The following is a 20,974-nucleotide window of genomic DNA, read 5'->3' as shown; positions in this document are numbered from 1 at the left end:
AGGACAACATGAGACAGAAATATCCAGAACTATTCTAAGTTCGAGGACGAACTTTTTATAAGGTATGGGGAATTGTAACGACCCAATTTTCCCTATTTTGAGTTCTAAATATCCTTAAAAAATATTTGGAAATGCTTTTAAAATATTCTAGAGATTTTTAAGAATTTTTAGAATATTTTTATGCAATTTTTGGAGTTCGTTTGATATTTTTACCCTGAGGAAGAAGTTTTAAAAATAAAATAAAATAAAAGAAAAATAAGTTTGTAGAAGCTGGGGTTCGAACCCACAACTTCGGACCCAAGCAAAACCGGCCTGACCAATCGAGCTACGCTCGTTTTGTTAACCAGATATGGGAATCAATAGGCTTAAGGTATAGTTTCGATTAACCCCTAGTATAAGAAAAGGAATTTAGGTTTTCTTATCGGAAAATCAAAATTTTCTTTCAAAATTTCTTCTCTTCTCACACGGCGACGTCGACTCCTGCTCGGGCGAAAACGCAGCACCTCCTAGGGTTCTCTCCGGCACTGGCGAAGGGTTTTTCCAGCCGGTCATCACACCGCCGAGCATCTATCGACGAGGAGCACACGAAGGCGCACGAAGAGGAGCCGGAAGATTGGAGTTGACCGAAACCCTAGGGTTTTTCTTCTTCCCGTCAGTTGTAAGACCAAGCAAATCACGGTGAGTTGCTTCTCACCTGCAGTAGGAGTAGTTCCGATTCGTTTGGTGTTCTCTTGTTTGTTCGAGTTTTACTGTGAAGCATGATCAGGGATTTTGTTTTCTGCCGTGAGGGGTTAAGGAAGATGAAGAGGTTTTTGTTTTGATTAGATTTTTGGATTTAGCTTATTCCTGATTTCGAGTTAATCTGTGAAGTTTGATGGTTAAGGTTTGCTGCCGTGTACTTTAATAGCTTGACAAAATCCTTCTGTGAAGCTTAATCTGTGAAGAGTCCTTCTGTTAGACTTAACAAAAGCTTAATACAAAATTGTTGATCTCTAATCTATAAAGAACCATCTGTATTTGCCATGTGGTGTAGTTTTCTGTTGGTTTTCTTTTAATGGCTTGGTTTCCTTGCTTAAGTTTTGAACAACATTAGGATAGTTTGGAATTAAAAGAGTAGTTTAAGGAATTATTTTGCATTGAATTATGTTTTGGTTCCTTATATGTTCTAATGTTCATGCATCAATTTTTTATAGCAGCACCATTCTTTTTAGTAGATAACAATATTAAAGCCTTAATCAGAGTTTAAAGAGGTTGATGAGATGGTGATACTGTGCTCAGAATGCTCATGTTTCTTTTACAAGTTTTATCAGTTTTGGGTTGGTTTTAATAAGCAATGAACATAAGATAGCTTGATTAAATTTTGAGCATGTAGTTAGTTTTCTTTATTGCTGTTAGATTTAAGTTTGAACAACCCTTATAGTTAGTATTTCAGATAGAGATTTCCTGATTTAGATTTCTTTGTTATGCTACCAGGAACCTCAATTTTAGATTTCTATTAAGCATTGGTGCTGATTTATGTTATTGTAGCATGTTTAAAGAAGTTTGATTTGTTTTCTTTTGCTTGATTCTGTTGATACATGCTTAAAGAAACCTGTTGCTCTATAAAAACTCTAGGATCTACCTGTAGGTGGGAAGAATAAGAGTTTTAACAAATCCTTTAGGGATTTATAAGAAGTTATCAAAAGAGAGACCAAGGTCTTAATAGGATCCCTAATTTTAAGAATTGGGATCAGTAGCATATCAAGTGCTCAAAGAAATGCCAAGGCATTTTATTATAAGAGAATTAAAGAATAGCAAGTATAAGGAAGTTATAGCTAAAAAGAAAGTATTTTACTTTTAATGCCATGTACCGGACACGAGGTCCAGGACACAAGGTCCATTGGGTGGGCTCCTAGATCGCCCCTAGGCACAAGGTCGTCTAGAAGTACCTTAGTAGTTTGGGGATTAGCTACCTCGACTCTTATTAAGGATGCGCACAAATTGGTACAATGCCGGGCCCAAAAGAAGTTTATTATTATTTTGAAGTATTAAAGTATAAGTTTTGAAACAAATGAAACAAGCTTCAAATATGCTTAGAATTAGAAAGTTTAGTTTCTTGTTATTTGAAGCATACAGTAGTTGTTTTATTTGTTGCTATTAGATTATTCAGCATGTTTAGCTTTATTTGTTTTCAGCATGCAGTTATAGTTTTATTCTTGTGATGTTGAGTAGCTTTACATGTTTAGTATTTCAGTTAGTATGATTCCTTTGCTATTTATGAGCATGAGTAGTTTTATATGTTAGCATTCAGTTTTAGCATGTTTTTATTTATATACATGCATATCGAGTTTTTGTGAGTAGATAGCGCTCACTAAGCTTTATGCTTATGGACTGCACTTCCTCCTACTGCAGATAAAGGAAAGGAAAAGGTTTAGCAAGGAAGGCGACAAGGTGGTGGTGATGAAGGTGTGTGATGGCTAGACTATGGGGAGATCAAGAGTTTGCTAAGGAATTGTTAAGACTTTTCTGTTTAGAGTTCTTTAGTTTTCTTTAAATGCTATTATGAGTTAAGATTGTAATTAAGTTTATTCCGCATTTGTAGTTGGGTTCTATTGATGGAGTGATATTGTCGTTTGCTATTGTTAGGGTAGTTTCCTTCTTTTATTTGTGATATTATACTGCGTGGTTGTGAAAATATATGTTCCAGCCGCCTGTGGCTGAGTATAGTTTGTTTGTATTGATGATTTGGTCACCGGTACAGGGGAGATTCTGCCGAAATTTTTCGGTAGAGATTCCTCGTGGTTTTTAATTATACCGGTTAAGTAGAGTTAGTAGATAAGTAACGGTCACTCTTAGAGAGTAGTAGTAGTAGTAAGAAGGGTGGTCGTTACACTTAGGGATTCCATAGCTGTGACTACGTGGTTAGATTATAATATGTGATATTTATGTTTATATGTTTATCTTGTGGTTTTGACAAATTGTCATGTAATTGGATGATTGTGAATATTGACATTTTAATTTATTATGTTACTTGATTTTATGTCATATATTGTTTATGTGATTGTGTGTTTGATTGCTATATTTTTATTTTTAAGGATGCCAAAAAAGGACTTGTAATGCAAATACAAGCAAAACAAATAATCAGTGTGTCTGGACTAAAGTAATGGATGATGTTTTTATTGATGCATATTTGAACCAACATAATATAGGTAATAGAGTTGGTGGAACCTTTACTACATATGCATTTGAAAACATTGTGAATGAATTGAAAGCAATTTCCCGACAAACTTATCGATAAGGACAGGATTCAAAATCGTATGAAACATATTAAAAGATACTGGTTTTCATGTTATGATATATTCAAGAATGGAATGAGTGGTTTTGGGTGGGATCGAATCACAGAATTCTTCATTGATGAACGTGAAGTTTGGCAACAATTAATTGAGGTGCGTTTCATAATATACATTTGAAAACTATAATTGATTTTCTCTTATAATATTATTTATTAATAAATATTTAATGCAATTATATTGTAACTTATAGATAAAACCAGCAGCTGCCGAATGGAAAAACAAGCCTATTCGAAATTATGAAAAATTAGTTCAATTATATGGGAAAGATAGGGCTATAGGACAACATGCCGAAACTGCATCAAAAATGCGAAAGAGAAAAGCTAACATGGAAATGGACAATAATGTTGGTGGACATAATTTTGAAACCATTAATGAAATTGAATTTATGATATCTCAACAGGAAATTCATTTGGACAATTCAAATGCAGTTAATGAGGATGCTCAAATTCCATCTCTTAGTTCTGAACCAACTAAATCTCAAACTACCTCTTTTGTTGGTGCATCATCAAAGAATAAGAGTTCAAAGAAATGTAAAGTTGATAATGATGGTATAACCAATGCAATTGACCATGTAGCTCAAGCCATTATGAGCTCAACACATGAAATAGTTAAGTCAAATGAACTTCCAATTCCTGAGCATGAAGTGTGGAGTTTGTTGATTCAATTAGGTGTTGAGCAACATATAATGTCTACATGCTATTTGTATCTTGCTCAACGCCTAAAGATGTTGAGAGCTTTACTTGGATGTCCTTTCGAACAGCGCAAAAACTTGTTATTTCAAATGTTGGATGGAGAGAATCTACGATATGATTAGTTTGTTTCTTGTTAGGTATTTGGATTATATATTTGGATGCTATGTATTATGAATTTGGATTATATGTACTTGGATGATCTTGGATGTTTGTTAGATTATTATTATTTAATGTAAGACTTGTTATTTGATGATTGGATATATTTTGTACTTATGGTGGATTGGTTTTTATAAAATTAGGATATATTTTGTTTCTGTTTTATAAAAATGAAAATAAGAATGGTTTTCATTATTATTTTTGTTGTAGATATTTTTTCCATTTGAGGTATATGGAAATTCACAATAGATATTTAATATGTAAAGTCTAGGTTCACCTTTGAATGCATAACCTATCTTATAACATCCGTAGATAGATTTATTTTGTTAATCTTAACTTGATAAAAACCTATGCAGTGTCTTAGGTGAGAGTATTTTAAAAAGTGAGGATAATTTTATATATTTAACCTTCATTACCCTCCCTTTCCTTCCAAACAAGGTAACATTGTTACGTTAGTAAACCTTCTCTCCCTCCCAAACAAGAATAATATAGATATTTCACTTCCCTTCCCTTCCCCTTCCTTCCCCCTCCCTTTCCCTTCGGTTAATGAACCTTCCCTCACCCCATCCAAACAGAGAATTAAGGGGAAGAGTTTTTAATGTGTGTCAGGGGGGGATGTGGGGTTTAAGTTACAAATTCATATTCATGCTTTGGCATGGGATGAAGTTGGAATTGGGATAATATGGGTTAACCTAACTTAAACATATTAACAAACATCAAGAGGGGGGAGATTGTTGATGCAATCATTCCCCATGTCAAGGTTGACTAATTTGACTAAGCTCGAGTGGAGTCGAGCTTGAATTTTGATGTTTGGACAATATGTTGTGGGACATATGTGAGAGAAGTCAAGTAAATCATGGAGGACTGGTACTTGGCTACTAAAGTCCTAACTAGGGGTTAGACAATAGTAAAGTCCTAACTACGGTTATGCAAAGCAAAGTCTAAGTGGATCAAGGAGGATCACATGTTGGCAAAGGAAAGTCCTAACTGTGGTTAGGAAAAGGAAAGTCCAAGTGGGTCAAGGAGGATCACATGTTGGCAAAGAAAAGTTCTAACTGTGATTAAGTAAAGGAAAGTCTAAGTGAATGAAGGAGGACAACACGTGGGCAAGGAAAGCCCAAATGGGTCAAGGGGGACTGCACATTGGCAAGGTAAAGTCCTAATTGCGGTTATGCAAAAAGGAAAATCTAAGTAGGTCAAGGAGAACCATACTTGGTGATCAGAAGTCTAATGGAAAATTGGTAAAGTTCGAGTAGGTCAAAAGGTTGACCAGACACTTGATGGAGAAGTTCTAACAGATCATGGTTGACCTGAAATTGGGAAAGGGAACCCTAGACTTAGGTTAAATAAATTAGGGCGGGGTAATCGATAAAGTGATCGATTGAGACATATGCCAATAGATCAGCTGATTGATTGAATGCATCTCTTCACAAAGTGCATGGTGAATCGATCATATGATCGATTCACCCTGAATCCAATCGATCATGTGATCGATTGGAAGCTATTTTTTCATGAAGCACAATTTGTTGCACTGTGCTGAATCGATTGGGAAGAATTCCAATTGATTGAGCATATCGCGAGAGGCTTAATTGATTGCTAATCGATTAAGTTTGGTCGTGAGCAAACAAAGAGCTTCTGAATCGATTAGGTAATCAATTGGAGCTGCTTGATCGATTGGGAGATGGTTTTTCACAGAGCATAGTAGTTGTGTCGCGAAAATGGTGAATCAATTGAGAAGGTGCTGAATCGATTACGAGGTACTCGCGAGAGCATAGAGGCGATATGGATCGATTGGGTGATTGATCCAGAAGCGCTTAATCGATTGACTAATCAATTGGGAGAAGACCGTTGCGAGGTTTGACGGCTAGATTTGTTCGGATCTGACATGATAATTGATTGGGGATAACACCAATTGATTATGAGACCTAGATCGTGAGATATAAAAGCTTTTGCGAGATTCAAATAGTAACTCTCTTCTCCACTCTTCACAGCCGATCCTTGAGCTTTGGAAGCAAATGTTGCTGCACTTTTCAACCGATAATATTGTGTATTTTCTTCTTATTTGCATTGTATTTCTTATATGTGAGCATGTACGACATTTCTCCACTTCGGAGTATTTCCTAGGAATATTTTTATAGTAGAGAGTGTACTCTGTATAGATCTTTAGATTATTCATCTCGTTGAAGTGGATACTAAGTAAATCCATATCTTAATATTACCTCAAGTGTTTTCCACTATAATTCATCATTGAAACTAGCTCATCGGATTGGAAATCAAGTATTTTAAATTTGAAGACATACTTATATTAATTTTATTGAAAGTTTGGTATATGAATTGTAATTATTATGATTTCCTAAAATAAATATTAATGTATCCATACCGTGTCAAAATTAATGCTCATGTAACCTTGTAGCAAGAAACGCATGAATGTGCAAAATTGTTCATGAAGATCTTAGCCCTGGAAAGCAATTGGATGCGTTGAGCAATGGGATGCATGCAGGACGGCAAGTTTATCCATTAATTTTGGAACCTTCCAAAAAAGTAAGTTAAGGATTAGCAGATAAAACTAATTGGACAAGGAAAGACAGAATAACTATGAAATGCGAATTTCTCTAAATGAGTCCAATCGCATCGGTTTAATACATATTTATATGACAACAAATGGAAATGATTTTGAACACTCTTACGGTGCGAGCTTGACACTTATGGATAATTTTAAAAGGTAGTTTAATACATGAGCTCCTCGCTAATGCAGGATAGGAAAGCGAGCGGAGTTGAGAAAGGATTGGATCATATATATATATATATATATATATATATATATATATATATATATATATATATATATATATATATATATATATATATATATATATATATATAGATAGAGTGTTGATAATTTGGGCGTTGCATAGTGTGCAACTGTACGCATACGCAGGATTCAACACTGTATATGTGTTTTTTTTAATTGTTTTTAATTATTTGTTTATGAATTAAAAAATAATTGAAAAAAATAAAAAATAAAATATTTTTTTAAGAGTTTATTTCTAGAGTTCAGATTTTGATTATAGTGTTAAAGTTATTTTTTTTTTAGATTTTACCTTTGGGGTTTAAGCTTTCCAATTAAATTATAGTGTTTGGTTTTAAAAAAAAAATTAAAATAAAATTAATTTAAGTATTTATTGAGTATTGTAATATGTTAAAGGGATATATTAAGGTATTAAAAATTTATATAAGGAAATGTTAAATTTTTTAATTGATTTTTTAAATTTAAAATATTAAAAAAATCAAAAAAATAAAAAAAAACTGAGCGATCTCCTGCGCGCGTACAGTTGTATACTGTGCGAGCGCGCAGAGATAAAATATATATATATATATATATATATATATATATATATATATATATATAGTCTCATGCTGCGAGATTATTATATAATTCTAAGAAATTATTAAATTCAAAGGTTATGTGCCTTAGTCCAAAAAAATATGTTTTAAATCATACTAAAGTTTTTGCATTTTATGTCAAAATTAAAGAATTTATATTTATATTTGATATTAAAAACTTATGTACGTTTTTATTTATTGGTAAATTACAATTTAACAAATTCTCCCAGCACAATGTAAGAATTAGTAAACTTTTTGAGGCAACGTAAAAACTTTCCCTTTAAACAAATCAAATAAATTTTAAGTCACAATGATCAATTTTAGTATAGAAAAATATCATGAAGTTGTTTTTAAAAAAACTCTTAAAATTTGGTAGTTTTTAAAAAAGGGTTCTTTAAATTTTTATAAATTTCAAAGAATTCTAATATTTCCATTTTGCTAAAAAAAATCTCTAAAGATGATATATTTTGATAATAAAACGTAGGGTTTAGAGGCATTTTAATATTGTTAAAATTATGAAGGAAATTTTAAAAAAATGTTAAAATTAAAAACTAAAAAACAGTAATAAACTATATTCTCCATAAAAATTCTTGTTTTTTGAGTTACATTTCTCTCCTATAATGTTTAAGTTTTGTGGAAATTATATGCTTCACTATCATTCTAACTTATCAAACTTTTCAAAGTTATAGTCTTTGCATTTAGATTTCAACTAGATGAAACCTTAATATAAAAAAAATTGCAGTTTGAAAAATTATTTACTGTTGATATGGAAATTTGTTGCATAGTTTATATTGGTAAATTGTATTTTAGAATTACAAATAAAAAAATAAAGTTAATGATGGATATCATTAATTTTTAAAAAAAATCATAATGATCACTTTTATATATAGGAGTGAGAAAAGATTTATTAAAACCCAATTAATTGATCAATTTTAATTTTTGTTTTTAAATATTGGTTATTTCAATTAAATCAGTTCAGTTTTAAAAATTTAAATTCAGTTAAATTAATTAAATCAAATTCAGCCATATTCAAATTGGAACCGAAAGTTTGAAATTTTTAATTCTCCCATCTACTCTTGAATCTTGATTTAATCAAAAGTTTGGTTATTTTAATTTCGACCATTTTATTGATTTTATTTCGATGGATTTCATTATGAAAACAAATAATTTATTCCATTTCAATTTAAATTGACAATGGATCCAGTTACCAGGTGAATTGGGTTGCAAGGTGTGGGGTGGCGTGATGCTACCAGGCAAACAAGAGAAGGAGGGTGTGGGGTGACGTGATGCTACTAGGCAAATAAGAGAAAGAGGAAAAAAAAAAGAAATTTGCGTATCTATTGATAAAAATTTTTATTTTTACTCCTTAGTCAAATATAATGGATATTAATTTATCTAATTATCCTTACTATTTTTAAATATAAAAAGTTTAAAAATAAGTATAATTCTTCTAAAATTCAGCACATTAAACTAGAATCTAGTATATTTTCTATAAAATTGAGTACGACTCTTTTTCACCTCAATTGGATGAAAAATATATTAGATTTTCTTTAAATGATATTAAATTTAGGATAAATTATATTAAGTATGGAATAAATAGTGTTTAATTTTATAGAAAATATACTCAATTCTAGTTTACAAGTGCTGAATTTAACGGGAATTATATCCATTTTTAGAGTTTTGTACTTAAAAATATGAGGGGCGTCAATTTTGATAGAAAATATATTCGATTCTAGTTTAAAGTGCTGAATTTAAAAGTAATTATACTAATTTTTAAATTTTTTATACCTAAAAAAATCTGAGAGACAATTAGAAAGTCATGTTCAATTTGATAGAAAATATACTTTATTCTAGTTTAAAGTGCTAAATTAACAGGAATTATACTATTTTTGAACTTTTTGTACCTAAAAAATATGAGGGACAATTTTGATAGAAAATATACTCGATTTTAGTTTGAAGTGTTGAATTTAAGAGGAATTATACTCATTTTTGGATTTTTTGTACCTAAGAAATCTGAGGGGTAATTAAGTAATGATATTTGCATGAGGAAGTAGAAGCAAGTAAAACTTTGTATGCAGGAAGTAGAAACAAAATTTTTTTGGACATGAGAATTACATGCAAAGTTAACACTGTAATTAGAGATTTTTCTCTAATTTACCAACTAATTAAATATTTAAATAATTCTAACCTTAACAAAATAACAAGCACTTTTAATTTTAAATATATCGCAATAAATTAAAATGACATTCAATTTAAATCTGTTTGATTTTAATAATCTCAATTGATAAACGTTATTTAATCGTAATTAACTTTCACTTAAGTATAAAATTCAAAATATTAATTCTATTTAACTTAATTAGTTATCTAAATAAATTTAAAATGCAAAAATTTAATTAATTAAGTGTTGAAACTATTTATATGATATCATTCCAATAAAAAAAATGAAAACTCCTACATATTTCAAAATTCTTGATTTTGAACTTACCCGTAGTTGGTATTCACTCACAGACATTTTTCTTTTCTTGTTTTGTTCACCTTTATACAATAGTGTGCTCACAACTATCACTCACAGATATTTTTTTTTCTTATTTTGTTCATCTTTATACAATAGTGTACTCACGCGACTAATGTCTGCATGGAAGTGTTTAATCTAATTTTCTTTATTTTCAATATAAACCAATTAGCTACGTAGACATAATTTTCTTCATGGGTTCTGAAAAATTCAGAATGAAACATAAGGTAGGAGAAAATAGAAAACAATCAGAAAGAGAAGCAGCACACGTAGATATATCTTGAATGTCAATAGTTGTTACTGGTATTTTCTTATTTACCTTAAAGTTTAAATGACTAGACTTATAATTTCTCAATACTTAAGTCCAACAGCCCAAACAACAACACAACTCAAACACGCTTAAAATCCTAGCAGCTTAGACGTTAGCCTAAATAGCAGGCCAAACAGCTTCCTTATAAAAACCTCCTTTGCTTCTTCCACCTCCCATTAGGGTTGGCAAAAATAAAAAAAATAATAATATATCATATATATCATATCAATATTAATGATGTATAAAAATTTCGGTATAATATAATATCGTACTGAACTTTTTAATATTGATATGAAATTTAATATTTTGGTAAGATATATACCATACTGATTTTAAAATTTTAATATAAATGATACAAAATTTATATCATACTGAAAATATGGTATATTAAAGTTTTGATATATTGGATTTTCGTTATGGTATTAATTTATATTTTCTTTATACCAACTATTAGCCATCTCCTTCGCTTCCTCCTCCGCTAAACAAAACTAACGGAGAGTTATATAGTCAGAACTTATGAAGAAGATGGAAGATAAACGAGATGCAACAGGTGCTAACATTTACGGACACCACTGCGCTAACACTTATCAAAATTTTATTGAAGATACATTTCAATAGAGAGTTACATATAAGATCTTAGCTAAACACATGGTGACAAAAGGTGAATACGTTCACCCCCAGCGCCCCCGTCAACCCGTCTCAGAGTCAATACGGAGGAAGTAAATCACGGGCGGCTACTAGCCGGGCTACTAGCCTTTGAAATAGTGACTAACACATAAGGGAGACATTTTATCTCGGCTTTGTCGAGATTTAAACCCCAGATCTCATGGTGACAACACCTCATGCGCTAGCCACTAGACCGTCCCGAGGTGACGATCTTAGCTAAACACTTGGACATGGAGAATCTGACTAAATTGATTATGAATCAAGCTGATGATATCAACAGAGAAATTAGAAGTCTAAAAGAATTGAATTTAAGTTAACTGCTCTATTGAAATAACAAAGTTTAATTTAAGCGTTTGAAGTAATAGAAACGCCTAGGATTGGCTCAACTGATGGGTGTATGGGTAATGATCATAGAGAATGGGGGATCAAATTTTGAAGGAGGATTTCATCACCCTTTGTTGGACCTTCGATGATGTATTTATCAGTTTGGATTTATGTATTTATTTTTCTTCATATCTGTGTGACTAGTTCTAAGGATGCTGATGCAGTAGTCTTTTTTTTTTTTTGCAATAATCAAAACTAAACTAAAGCATGCCATGTTAGTAAAAGACACATTGTTATGAAATTTAACGCATCTTTATAAACTATAAATGAGCTTAATTTTGGAATTAATGTTAAAGGAGAGATGATGAAAGAAAGATACAAAATTAAAGGAGAAAACTTTAAAAAAAATTGTAAAAATGTGAACAAATTAGGCAAGAACAAGAAAAAAAAATGAAGAAGGATGAAAGATCGGTGAAGAGCCTCGAATTTTCACAAACCGACCATTACTACAGTGACAAAAACCAAAAAGAAATATTCAAGTGTAATTAGTAGAGAGTTTGTTTTGTGTGTTTGCTGTTACAATTATGAATGCTACAATTTTAATTTGAATGAATTTTATTGTTAATCTTTTCATTTGAATAAATGCTACTGTTAGTCTTTTGATTTAAATGAAATGTTGAACAAATCAAATTATGCTGGAAGATATCTTAAATGAAATTAGGGGGGAAAAGTTAATTAATAATACCCTACATAAAATATATTCTAAGAGACAATCACTTGAAAAGAAGCATCTCAATTTGGAGACACACTTATATTAATTTTAGTGAAAGTTTGGTATATAAGTAGGGGTGAACAATTAATTAATAACCAACGGATTGAATCATTTAAATTGAAACCGAACAAAACGTTTTTTTACCTAACTAAATCGAGCGAACTTTTGTACAAAGCCTAACAGTAGCATTGATTCAAATGAAAAAATTAACAATAAAATTCATTCGAATTAAAATTGTAGCATTCATAATTGTAACAACAAACAAAATAAACTCTCCACTAATCACGCTCAAATAATTTTTTTTTTGTGTTGCTTGTCACCGTAATTACGGTAGGTTTGTAGAAATTGGATACTCTTCACTCGATGTTTCATCCATCTTCAGTTTTTTAATTTTTGCCTAATTTATTCACAATTTTTTTTCTTCAAATTATCTCTTTCAATTAGCAGTATTTAAATTTCAGAACTAATGTATCTTTTACTAACATGCTTGACATATTATAGTTTAGTTTACCTTATTTCAAAAATATGTATTAAACTTTGTTCTTGTAATAGAGGAGTTGCCACAAATTCCATTCTTTTAGCTTCCGGGCTTATTACTTCAATAATTGCTATGTTCATACTATCAGCTTAATTTATAAATGATTTAGTCAGATTCTCTATGTTCAACTAAGAGCTGAATATGTAACTCTCTGTCTTTAGTTAAGTATCCGTAAAAGGTTGATTATATTGAATTAATTGACTGAATCGATCAAAATTAAAAGTTTGGTTAGATTATTTTGGAAATTCAATTTTTTCTCTTAAAATATCAATTATTAAATCAGTTCAATCTTAATTTTAAAAATATGAATTCGGCTCAACCGAATTCAGCTATGGCTAAATTGGAATCGATAGTTTAAAATTCTTAATTCTGTAATTCAAAACTCTCCTCCACTCTCGAGTCCAGATTTATCCAAAAGCTGAGAAACCAAAAGATTAAAATGGTAAAGATCTTATGAAAAAATCAGTTGATGGAAAAAGTTATTTGGGAGACTAAATTGGATATACGTAACCGTTATTGTGAATTATTTGATAAGTCAAATTTTGGGGACGAAATTTTTTGAAGGGAGGGATTGTAAGGTCCCATGAGCGTTAAATAAAGAAATTATTTATAAAATAAAATTAAGGTCTCACAAAATTATCTACAATTTTAGAGATTTTCAGGACATAAATTGAATTGGTATAACATGTTTTAAAGGGATAGAACTATTAAATTGGATGGAAGTCTATAATAACACTCAATTAAATATGGAGTTAATGGCTAAGGTAGAAACAATTAACCTAGGTTTAAAAGACTCTTAACTTAGGTATTCGGATAAAGCGTCTCTTCCCTGCTTCCGCCGAAGAGGGCTCCTCACCGCCTCTACTGAAATCGCGGTTTCTGACCGAGCCTTCCGACGGGCTATGAGATCCGGCCAGATGCCATCTCACACAGGCGTTTCCCTTTGAGGGCATCACGATCCGACGCGGTGGTCTTCAGCCATCCCACTGATGGCACGGCTGGGTGAGGATTTGCGGAGGTGCAAGGAAACGAGGCAAGTACTAGTCGATTTGAAGTTGTGAGATCCATAAGGTAGACGATAGGAGCCTAATAGAGTTTGATTGTATGCTGCGATGTTGGTTTTGGTTGTATGAGGTACGATTTGGGATTTCTGCGGTATTTCGATTGCATCTCGCGATTTCCCTGTTTCCGTTAGGTTAGAGCACTCTGATGAATTCGATGCTGAGGTGGAGACTTGTTCGTTCATCGCCTGAACGATTGAAGATGACGCGATTTCAATTTTCACTGTGTTCTGGCTCTGTCCGTATTTCTCTTTCGAGATTTCGCAACGGATTTTAAGTGTCACAATTGGAATGTTTTAGTCTGTGTCGATTGGAGCCCTGGACTGAGTTTTGATGGTTTCGATTGGTCTTGACAATGCATTTCGTTTCTCTAACGTTTCAGTAGGAAATAGACAGCTTGTAGGTGAATTAAGTCCTGTATGAAAATGTTTTCGATACATTCTATTGTTTCTGGAATGTTGGATTGATTTGGAAGGTGAATTCAATTAGTGGACTGTTATGAGCCCGATACATTCTTTTGTAGAATGCTTTTGTTTGATCCTTCTACTTATTTATCACTGTTGGATTGTTAGCAGACTTGATGTGGTTATTTTGACATTACTCATGCTCTTACTCTTTATAAATAATTCGGGTATTGGGATGATTTGGAAGAGGTGACTTGTCTTGAGTTGTTCCATTAAGTATCGATACATGTTTATGCGTTGAATCTTTCCATTTCTTATATTGCTCCTGATTCTGTCCGAGAGCTGAGTCGATGGAGGCCGGGGATGTGACATTCTCTGCTGTCTCCGCGCGGACTTCGGGATGTCGGGGACCTCCGGTGAACCTGCAACAAAGCCGAGTCGGGAGGGGTTTCCTGACGACGACCCTCCGACGTTCAAGTCAGGCGAAGAAGAAGAAGAGAAGCAAAAGCAGAGTAGCGATACTGTGGCTACAGTGAGTTCTATTGCATACCTCCGTCGAAACTTGGAGGTTCTTATATAAGACCCCCGGGGAGGCGTGTGCACGCTTCTCGATGCGAGCACGCTCCTCAAAGCATACCTAGAATGGTCGTGTCAGAAAAGCACGCCTGACTCCATACCGCAACCGTCCAAGCATATCCCTGACATTACAGTGGAATCTTCCACCGTACGATTCTCTGTACTGTCCGGCCGCCGACCATGCTGTCTGCCGGTGGCAGAGGGCTCGAGAATGATATCACCAGCTGCTCCTTGCCTTCCTTTGTCTTATTCGCCTTTTGTTTGGTACTGGTCCGGACGGACTGGTCGTTCGGCCCCTTGTCGCCCGGGCATGTAAGCTTGTCGGACCGAGCAGGAAGCCCACTCGGTCTTACACTTGGACGGGATTGCGCCTAGTCGATACGCTACTTAGCCGAGCGGCTGTCCGCTTGGCGCAGTAGCTCCTATACCTTGTAATTTGTGAGCGTCGGAAGTCCGACCCCTGGTCGAGCGGTCTTCGCGCGGGGCCGGGAGCTACGCCGGTCTGTCGGCCAGGTAGTCCGGTCGGCCGGGAATCTTAGCTGGTCAGCCGAGGGCCAGGAGACCCCCCGGCTCAGCCAAATCCTCAGGTTGACCTTGACTTTGACCTTCACGTGTCGTTGACTTTGGCCTACGTGGACCCCCCATCCTCATCGCCGGATCAGCTCCCTTTCATTGATGCATGTGTTATTGTCTTCTTTTATGACTGGAATGTGTTATTGATAAAGGTACATTATGGGTAGTTTATGTTTTTTTATATAGCTAATTAGATGGGTATGAACATATGTGGTAACAGTACGGGTTGGGTGACCCGGGATAAGCTCCGGGGAGGGCCCTTTCAAATATGACTGATATTGTAAGTTATGACTGATACTGTAATTTATTGTTAGCTTCGGCTATATGACTGCATGATTTCTAGGATGTACCTCTAGGGTCATGGGACTGTTTGACTGACTCTATTAGTGGTTACCGGATATGTGACATACTTACCCTTATTAGCTATGTAGGACCTTTCACATATTGTACTTTTCCTTCGCTATACTGTATTTGAGTTATGTTTTATGTTTACTAGTTGCTATTCCTATTACTTTATGGATGTCATTTTATTCATATTGGACCGTACTTGCTGGGTTCGTAGGCTCATGATGCCTACGTTACAGGAGAGGAGGTCGTCACCCAGGTTATGATGGAAGGCATGCGGATGCAGTAGACGAGGAAGCGAGATGGAGGCACGATACATTGTTCGAGCATTTAATTTGGAGTGTTGAGTCTTTTATTATACGAGGGGTGTATTGGTGTGTCCTTTTCCTTTCGTTAGCGTTTCGTTGGTAATGATGTCGGATACGTTGGGTATGATGGTTCTTATGATGGAATTTCTATTCTGGTTATAATACTCTAAAAGTTTAGAGGAATGTCTTAGTTACTTAGAGATTTATTTAAATATATATATATATATATATATATATATATATAAATATATATCAAGGTAAAAATCTAGGGATGTTTAAGTTTTAAACTATTTTAACTGGTGTTTTATCCATTCAGTTTATTTAATTTTTATTAAAAAATTTGATGAGTTCAGTTGAATTAAAAAAATCAATTTATTCAACTTGGAATTAAATAGTTAGTTGATTTGATTATTAATCAATTGCTCATTCAATTATGGAAGGAGAGTAAGCTACTGAAGAGGGTTTTAATTAAACGTGAAGGAAAGAAACTGGGCGTTATTGGGTTTGGGCCGTTTGGCTGCCTGACTATTAAAATTTTAAGCGTTTGTTATTTGTTTTTTTTCCGAGATAATCCTCTCTGCTTATACACATGTATTGCTCCCATCGACCAATTGGTTAGCATCACGGGAAGGGAAAGAGAGAAGAGGCTCAGATTAGTGGTGCAATTGTCAGATTGATCGGATAATTAATAAATTTAAAGTTTGAATTTTAGTTATGGTATATTATAGGAGATTTTTTCTCTAGTAAAAAAATGAGTTCAAGAATGTCGGTCATGTGAATGAGCTTCCATAAATTTTAATTAAAACTAATCGATCATCTCAAAATTCATCAATTCTAAGAACTAAATATCCGATCTTAATAAAAAAGAGAGAAATTAAGGAGTAATGACATCTTAGGATAATTGTTGTTGTTTGGATGAAAACGCCACTTCTTTGGATCTAGTTGGTGTTTCTTTAATTGTTATGACTAATCGTAAAAATGAATTAAATTTTAAAAATATATTTCATAATTATTATAATTTCCTCCCTTCATTAACTTCATGATTTCCTCTTTTTTTTATACTGCTAGTTGGTAAAAGGGTATTGACCGACAAAAAAAAAAATAATTAAGAATTTAAAAATGTAAAATGAAAGACGCATATGATAAATTAAACGTGCAATTCATTGAATATGTAGTGATCACAACATGATTTATAATAAGTTAATAACAATCTAAAAAAAACCAAAAACAGTTAAACGGCACAACATAAAGAGAAAAACGAATATCATTTGTATAGAACAAACATTTGCTCTGTTTCAGATTCATGCGCAAATTCCATCAATTCTTTGAATCATCTACCAGTAATACAATATATGTTAGCATGCAGTAAAAGGGTGTCCGGTTAATATTTAAGTATTCATAATTTAATTTTTATTTATGATATATTTGAAAAGATGTTTTTTTAAATAGTGCTTCCTAATTTTCTCTAACAAAAACTTTCCCAGGACCTGACCAATTATTCCATATTCAACGTCATCGGATCTAGTTAATCATTATTTATCAGATAATTAATGGCATAAGCCAACAATCATATAATAACACGTGCACATTTACATTGTCCAATTGTACGTCCATACTCGTGTTATACTTGTTCCTAGCTAGATCCCGGAGCAGTGGATTTCTACTGTGAAAAAAACAAATTGTTACCTCGAAATTGCATCTTGTAAGACATAATCACATCTATCGACCAGTGAGAACACACTAATGTTTTGCAATCCACCAAACATCAAAAAGCAGGAAAAAGAATAATCCACTCCCAACTAATAGTTCAAAACAAGAAGATGCACCTTGAACCGAATCACACACTTCAGCCGAGCCAATTTCCACCATGACCTAATTACCTTTGCTCGGGTCACGTTGCACTGGAGTACTCTAGATACTCCAACATAAGGTTTCTGTTTAGGCATGTATTTGTTGAGCGCAAATAGACCTCTGTGTATCAAGATTTCGCACATTGGCACCGAACTTTAAATGCAAGTAATACTCTAAATCTATGTCAGTTATGATGCACTTGTCAGTGCATATCGGTGCTTCCAGCACGAATGAATCGCCTTCATCACTAAGCACCTTCCTGGGCTCTAAATAGCATATATTTCGACTCAATTGAATAGAATCCACCCAGTTACATGATCAACCTTCTGTTCTATAAGTAGGGGGAAAAAAGTTAAAGAAACTTTTTGTTGTCAACTGATATGGCGCATGATGGTAGGCCCGATGAAGTCAGTCAGGTGGAAGTCAAGGGGGCGTGGCAGTCAGAAGTCAAGAGTGTGTGACAGTCGAGCCAAATGGACGTAGCAGTCAGAAATTAAGCAGACGTGACAGTCAGAAGTTAAGGAGACGTGACAATCAGAAGTCAGGGGGGCGTGACGGTCAGGAGTTAAGGAAATGAGGCGATCAACATAAAGGGGAAGGACCACCAGCGGCCACTAAGCATATAATGTCAGATCGGGATATACGGATTGATATTCCAGACCTGCAATATAAGGAACAATTAAGGAAGAGCCACCAGAATTATCTCTACCGGTTGGGTTTTTGTAAGCTGGTCTATATACACGAGCCCGTTAAACCCGGTCTGGATCTTGCGGACGGCTCAGCTATACCCCCGATCAGTTCCTCCGACCACCAGTCATTAGGAGGTTCCCCATCTGTACCCGGTCGGCGAAGCACTACCCGACAACCGAGCACAGGAATCCTAACCACCTGTCAGGGAATAACTGTTGCATATCAGGGTATATTCCAACGGTCTGTGACTCTCTACTAATAGAGCCTTCCTCTCACCTATAAAAGGATGTCATGTGTTATTCACTGCTAGACAGGTTCTGACACCCGACATTTTCTGACACTTGTCAGATTCTAGAAGTACACACTGTCATATAAAAAAAAGGAGTACTCTCCCTTACGCAGGTACACTCACTTATCTTTTTGCATCTGTATTCTACTCTTTCCTTTCGTATACTGTTCTTCTAGAGAAAAAATACCTGACTTGGGCGTCGGAGAGTCTGCTTCAGGGACTTTTTCCCTGGTTTGTGGTCTCTAACGTTCCGTGTGTCTGTCCTAGTGTGCGCAGAACTTTTGTACCTCTGTCTTAGTCATCACCTCTTGTCAGTAGCATGTGGGGGTCCTTCTCAGGGCTTCCATACAAGTAGGAGGCTTCAGCCACCTTCCGTCAACGCCAGCGACAACTCATCCGACCTCCGTCTAACTCAGATTCCCGACAAGATCATTAACCTTTATCATTTTATGGTGTATGTAAGTTCCCAAGAAATACCGTGTAGCAATAAAAATAAATTGGTGCATGGATACAAATGAAAAATTATCCTTTATCCATCACACACCTCTTCTTTGCTTATCATGGCATCTTGCTGCTGCCTTCAACAAATTTTTTTCAAATCTAGAAGTGATCGAGCTGTTTGCACAAAATTATAGGCAATTGATGAAGTATGAACAAACATAACAACACATCGATCATAGGGTGTTTTCATAATGGAATTAAAGCAGGTCTTAGAAACTTACTCAAAGAATATATATATATAGGGTATGCTGTGGTAAGCAGCAAATATGCCATTTTGTTAATTTATTTTACATGGTTCAACAAACCAGTTCAGATCGGCCCGGCCCGTCCCGGCCTCCGGCCGAGATCGAGTCCATCCGACGTGGCCTCATCCTCGCCCAAATCATTGTCAGCAGCATCTGGCCTCACCCTAATTGAACCAATCACAGCTCTCCATGTGAGTTCACTGGATCTGCTCTTTCATCTATTCCCACCCTTCTTTTATCATTCATCCCAATCCATTCCCCTCTCTGACTCTCTCTCTCTCTCGATCTCTCTCTTCAATGGCCACCGCTACCTCCCTCCATTCCCTCAACGGATCCTTCCTCCACCACCACCACCACCACCACCATTTTTTCACCTCTTCCCATGATTCCATCTCCTTGAAGCCCACCACAAAATCCTACAGCCTCTTCACCATTTTCTCTTCCTCCTCCTCCTCCTCCTCCGTCACCACCTCTTCCTCTTCCTCCTCCACTGCCCTCGACGCCCTCACCGCCCACCTGTCGTCAAGTGAATTCCTCCAGGCAGACGAAGAGACCCGCCGCCTCCTCATCGCTCTCGCCGGCGAAGCCGCCCAGAAGCGCGGCTACGTGTTCTTCTCGGAGCTGCAGTTCATCCCTGCCGAAGAGCTGCGCGCCATAGACCGGCTGTGGAAGAATCACAGCGGCGGCCGGTTCGGCTACTCCGTGCAGAGCCGGCTGTGGGAGAAGTCGAGCCGCGACTTCACGCGTTTCTTCATCCGCGTCGGGTGGATGAAGAAGCTGGAGTCGGAGGTGGAGCAGTACGGTTACCGGTCGTTCCCCAGCGAATTCATGTGGGAACTCACCGACGGCACGCCCGAGGGCCACCTTCCCCTCACCAACGCTCTCCGAGGGACGCAGCTCCTCCGCAGCATCCTGACGCACCCTGCATTCGAGGAGGAAGAAACAGGGGAGGCAGCGGAACAGAGCGAGGACGAGGAAGCAGAGAAGAAACGTAATGTAGAGCTACAGCCGAAGATGAAGAGACTCCTCAATCCAGATTACTCCTTTTGAAACCAACTGCCCTATTTCATATGCTCTAGACCCTATTTCATATGCCGTAGTACTCTGTTCCCTGTTTTAATTTTCTGCGTCTATACACATGAAACCGGATGCAGTCGAAATGTATGATGAATTGCGTCAATTAAACAAGTTTCTGCGTTGGATCGTTTGCGAGGTTGAGCAGACAGTGGAAGAACAATTAAGATAGCCTTTTGCTTCTTGTGAAACTGATTATTGATATTATTCAGTTGAGATTGTGTGATATTGGGAGATGGGTAGAGATTTGAATTCATCCGAAGAGATGAAGATGCTCATCATTTAGGAGAGGAAAAATCTAAGAAGAATTATAATGATCAAATTGTACGAAATTTCTAACACCCTTAACTCAACTCAGGTGTGAGTCCATC

At 35.2% G+C, this 20,974-nt stretch overlaps 1 protein-coding gene across 1 annotated transcript; it reads left to right on the top strand.

The window, feature by feature from the left end:
- The first annotated feature begins 19,774 nt into the window (after nt 1-19,774).
- LOC121983336 (tetrapyrrole-binding protein, chloroplastic-like) lies at nt 19,775-20,736 on the top strand. Its single transcript, XM_042536271.1, has one exon. It carries the CDS (start codon nt 19,827-19,829, stop codon nt 20,577-20,579), a length of 753 nt encoding a protein of 250 aa, XP_042392205.1. The 5' UTR covers nt 19,775-19,826; the 3' UTR covers nt 20,580-20,736.
- Nucleotides 20,737-20,974: the final 238 nt, after the last annotated feature.

The sequence above is a fragment of the Zingiber officinale genome, chromosome 5A, assembly GCF_018446385.1.
Source record: "Zingiber officinale cultivar Zhangliang chromosome 5A, Zo_v1.1, whole genome shotgun sequence".
NCBI lineage: Eukaryota > Viridiplantae > Streptophyta > Magnoliopsida > Zingiberales > Zingiberaceae > Zingiber > Zingiber officinale.
This window is presented reverse-complemented; position numbering and strand designations above follow the sequence as displayed.

Bases quoted from the DNA above. Each gene is read 5' to 3' on its own strand.
- LOC121983336 (XM_042536271.1), top strand. From the start codon at position 19,827: ATGGCCACCGCTACCTCCCTCCATTCCCTCAACGGATCCTTCCTCCAC.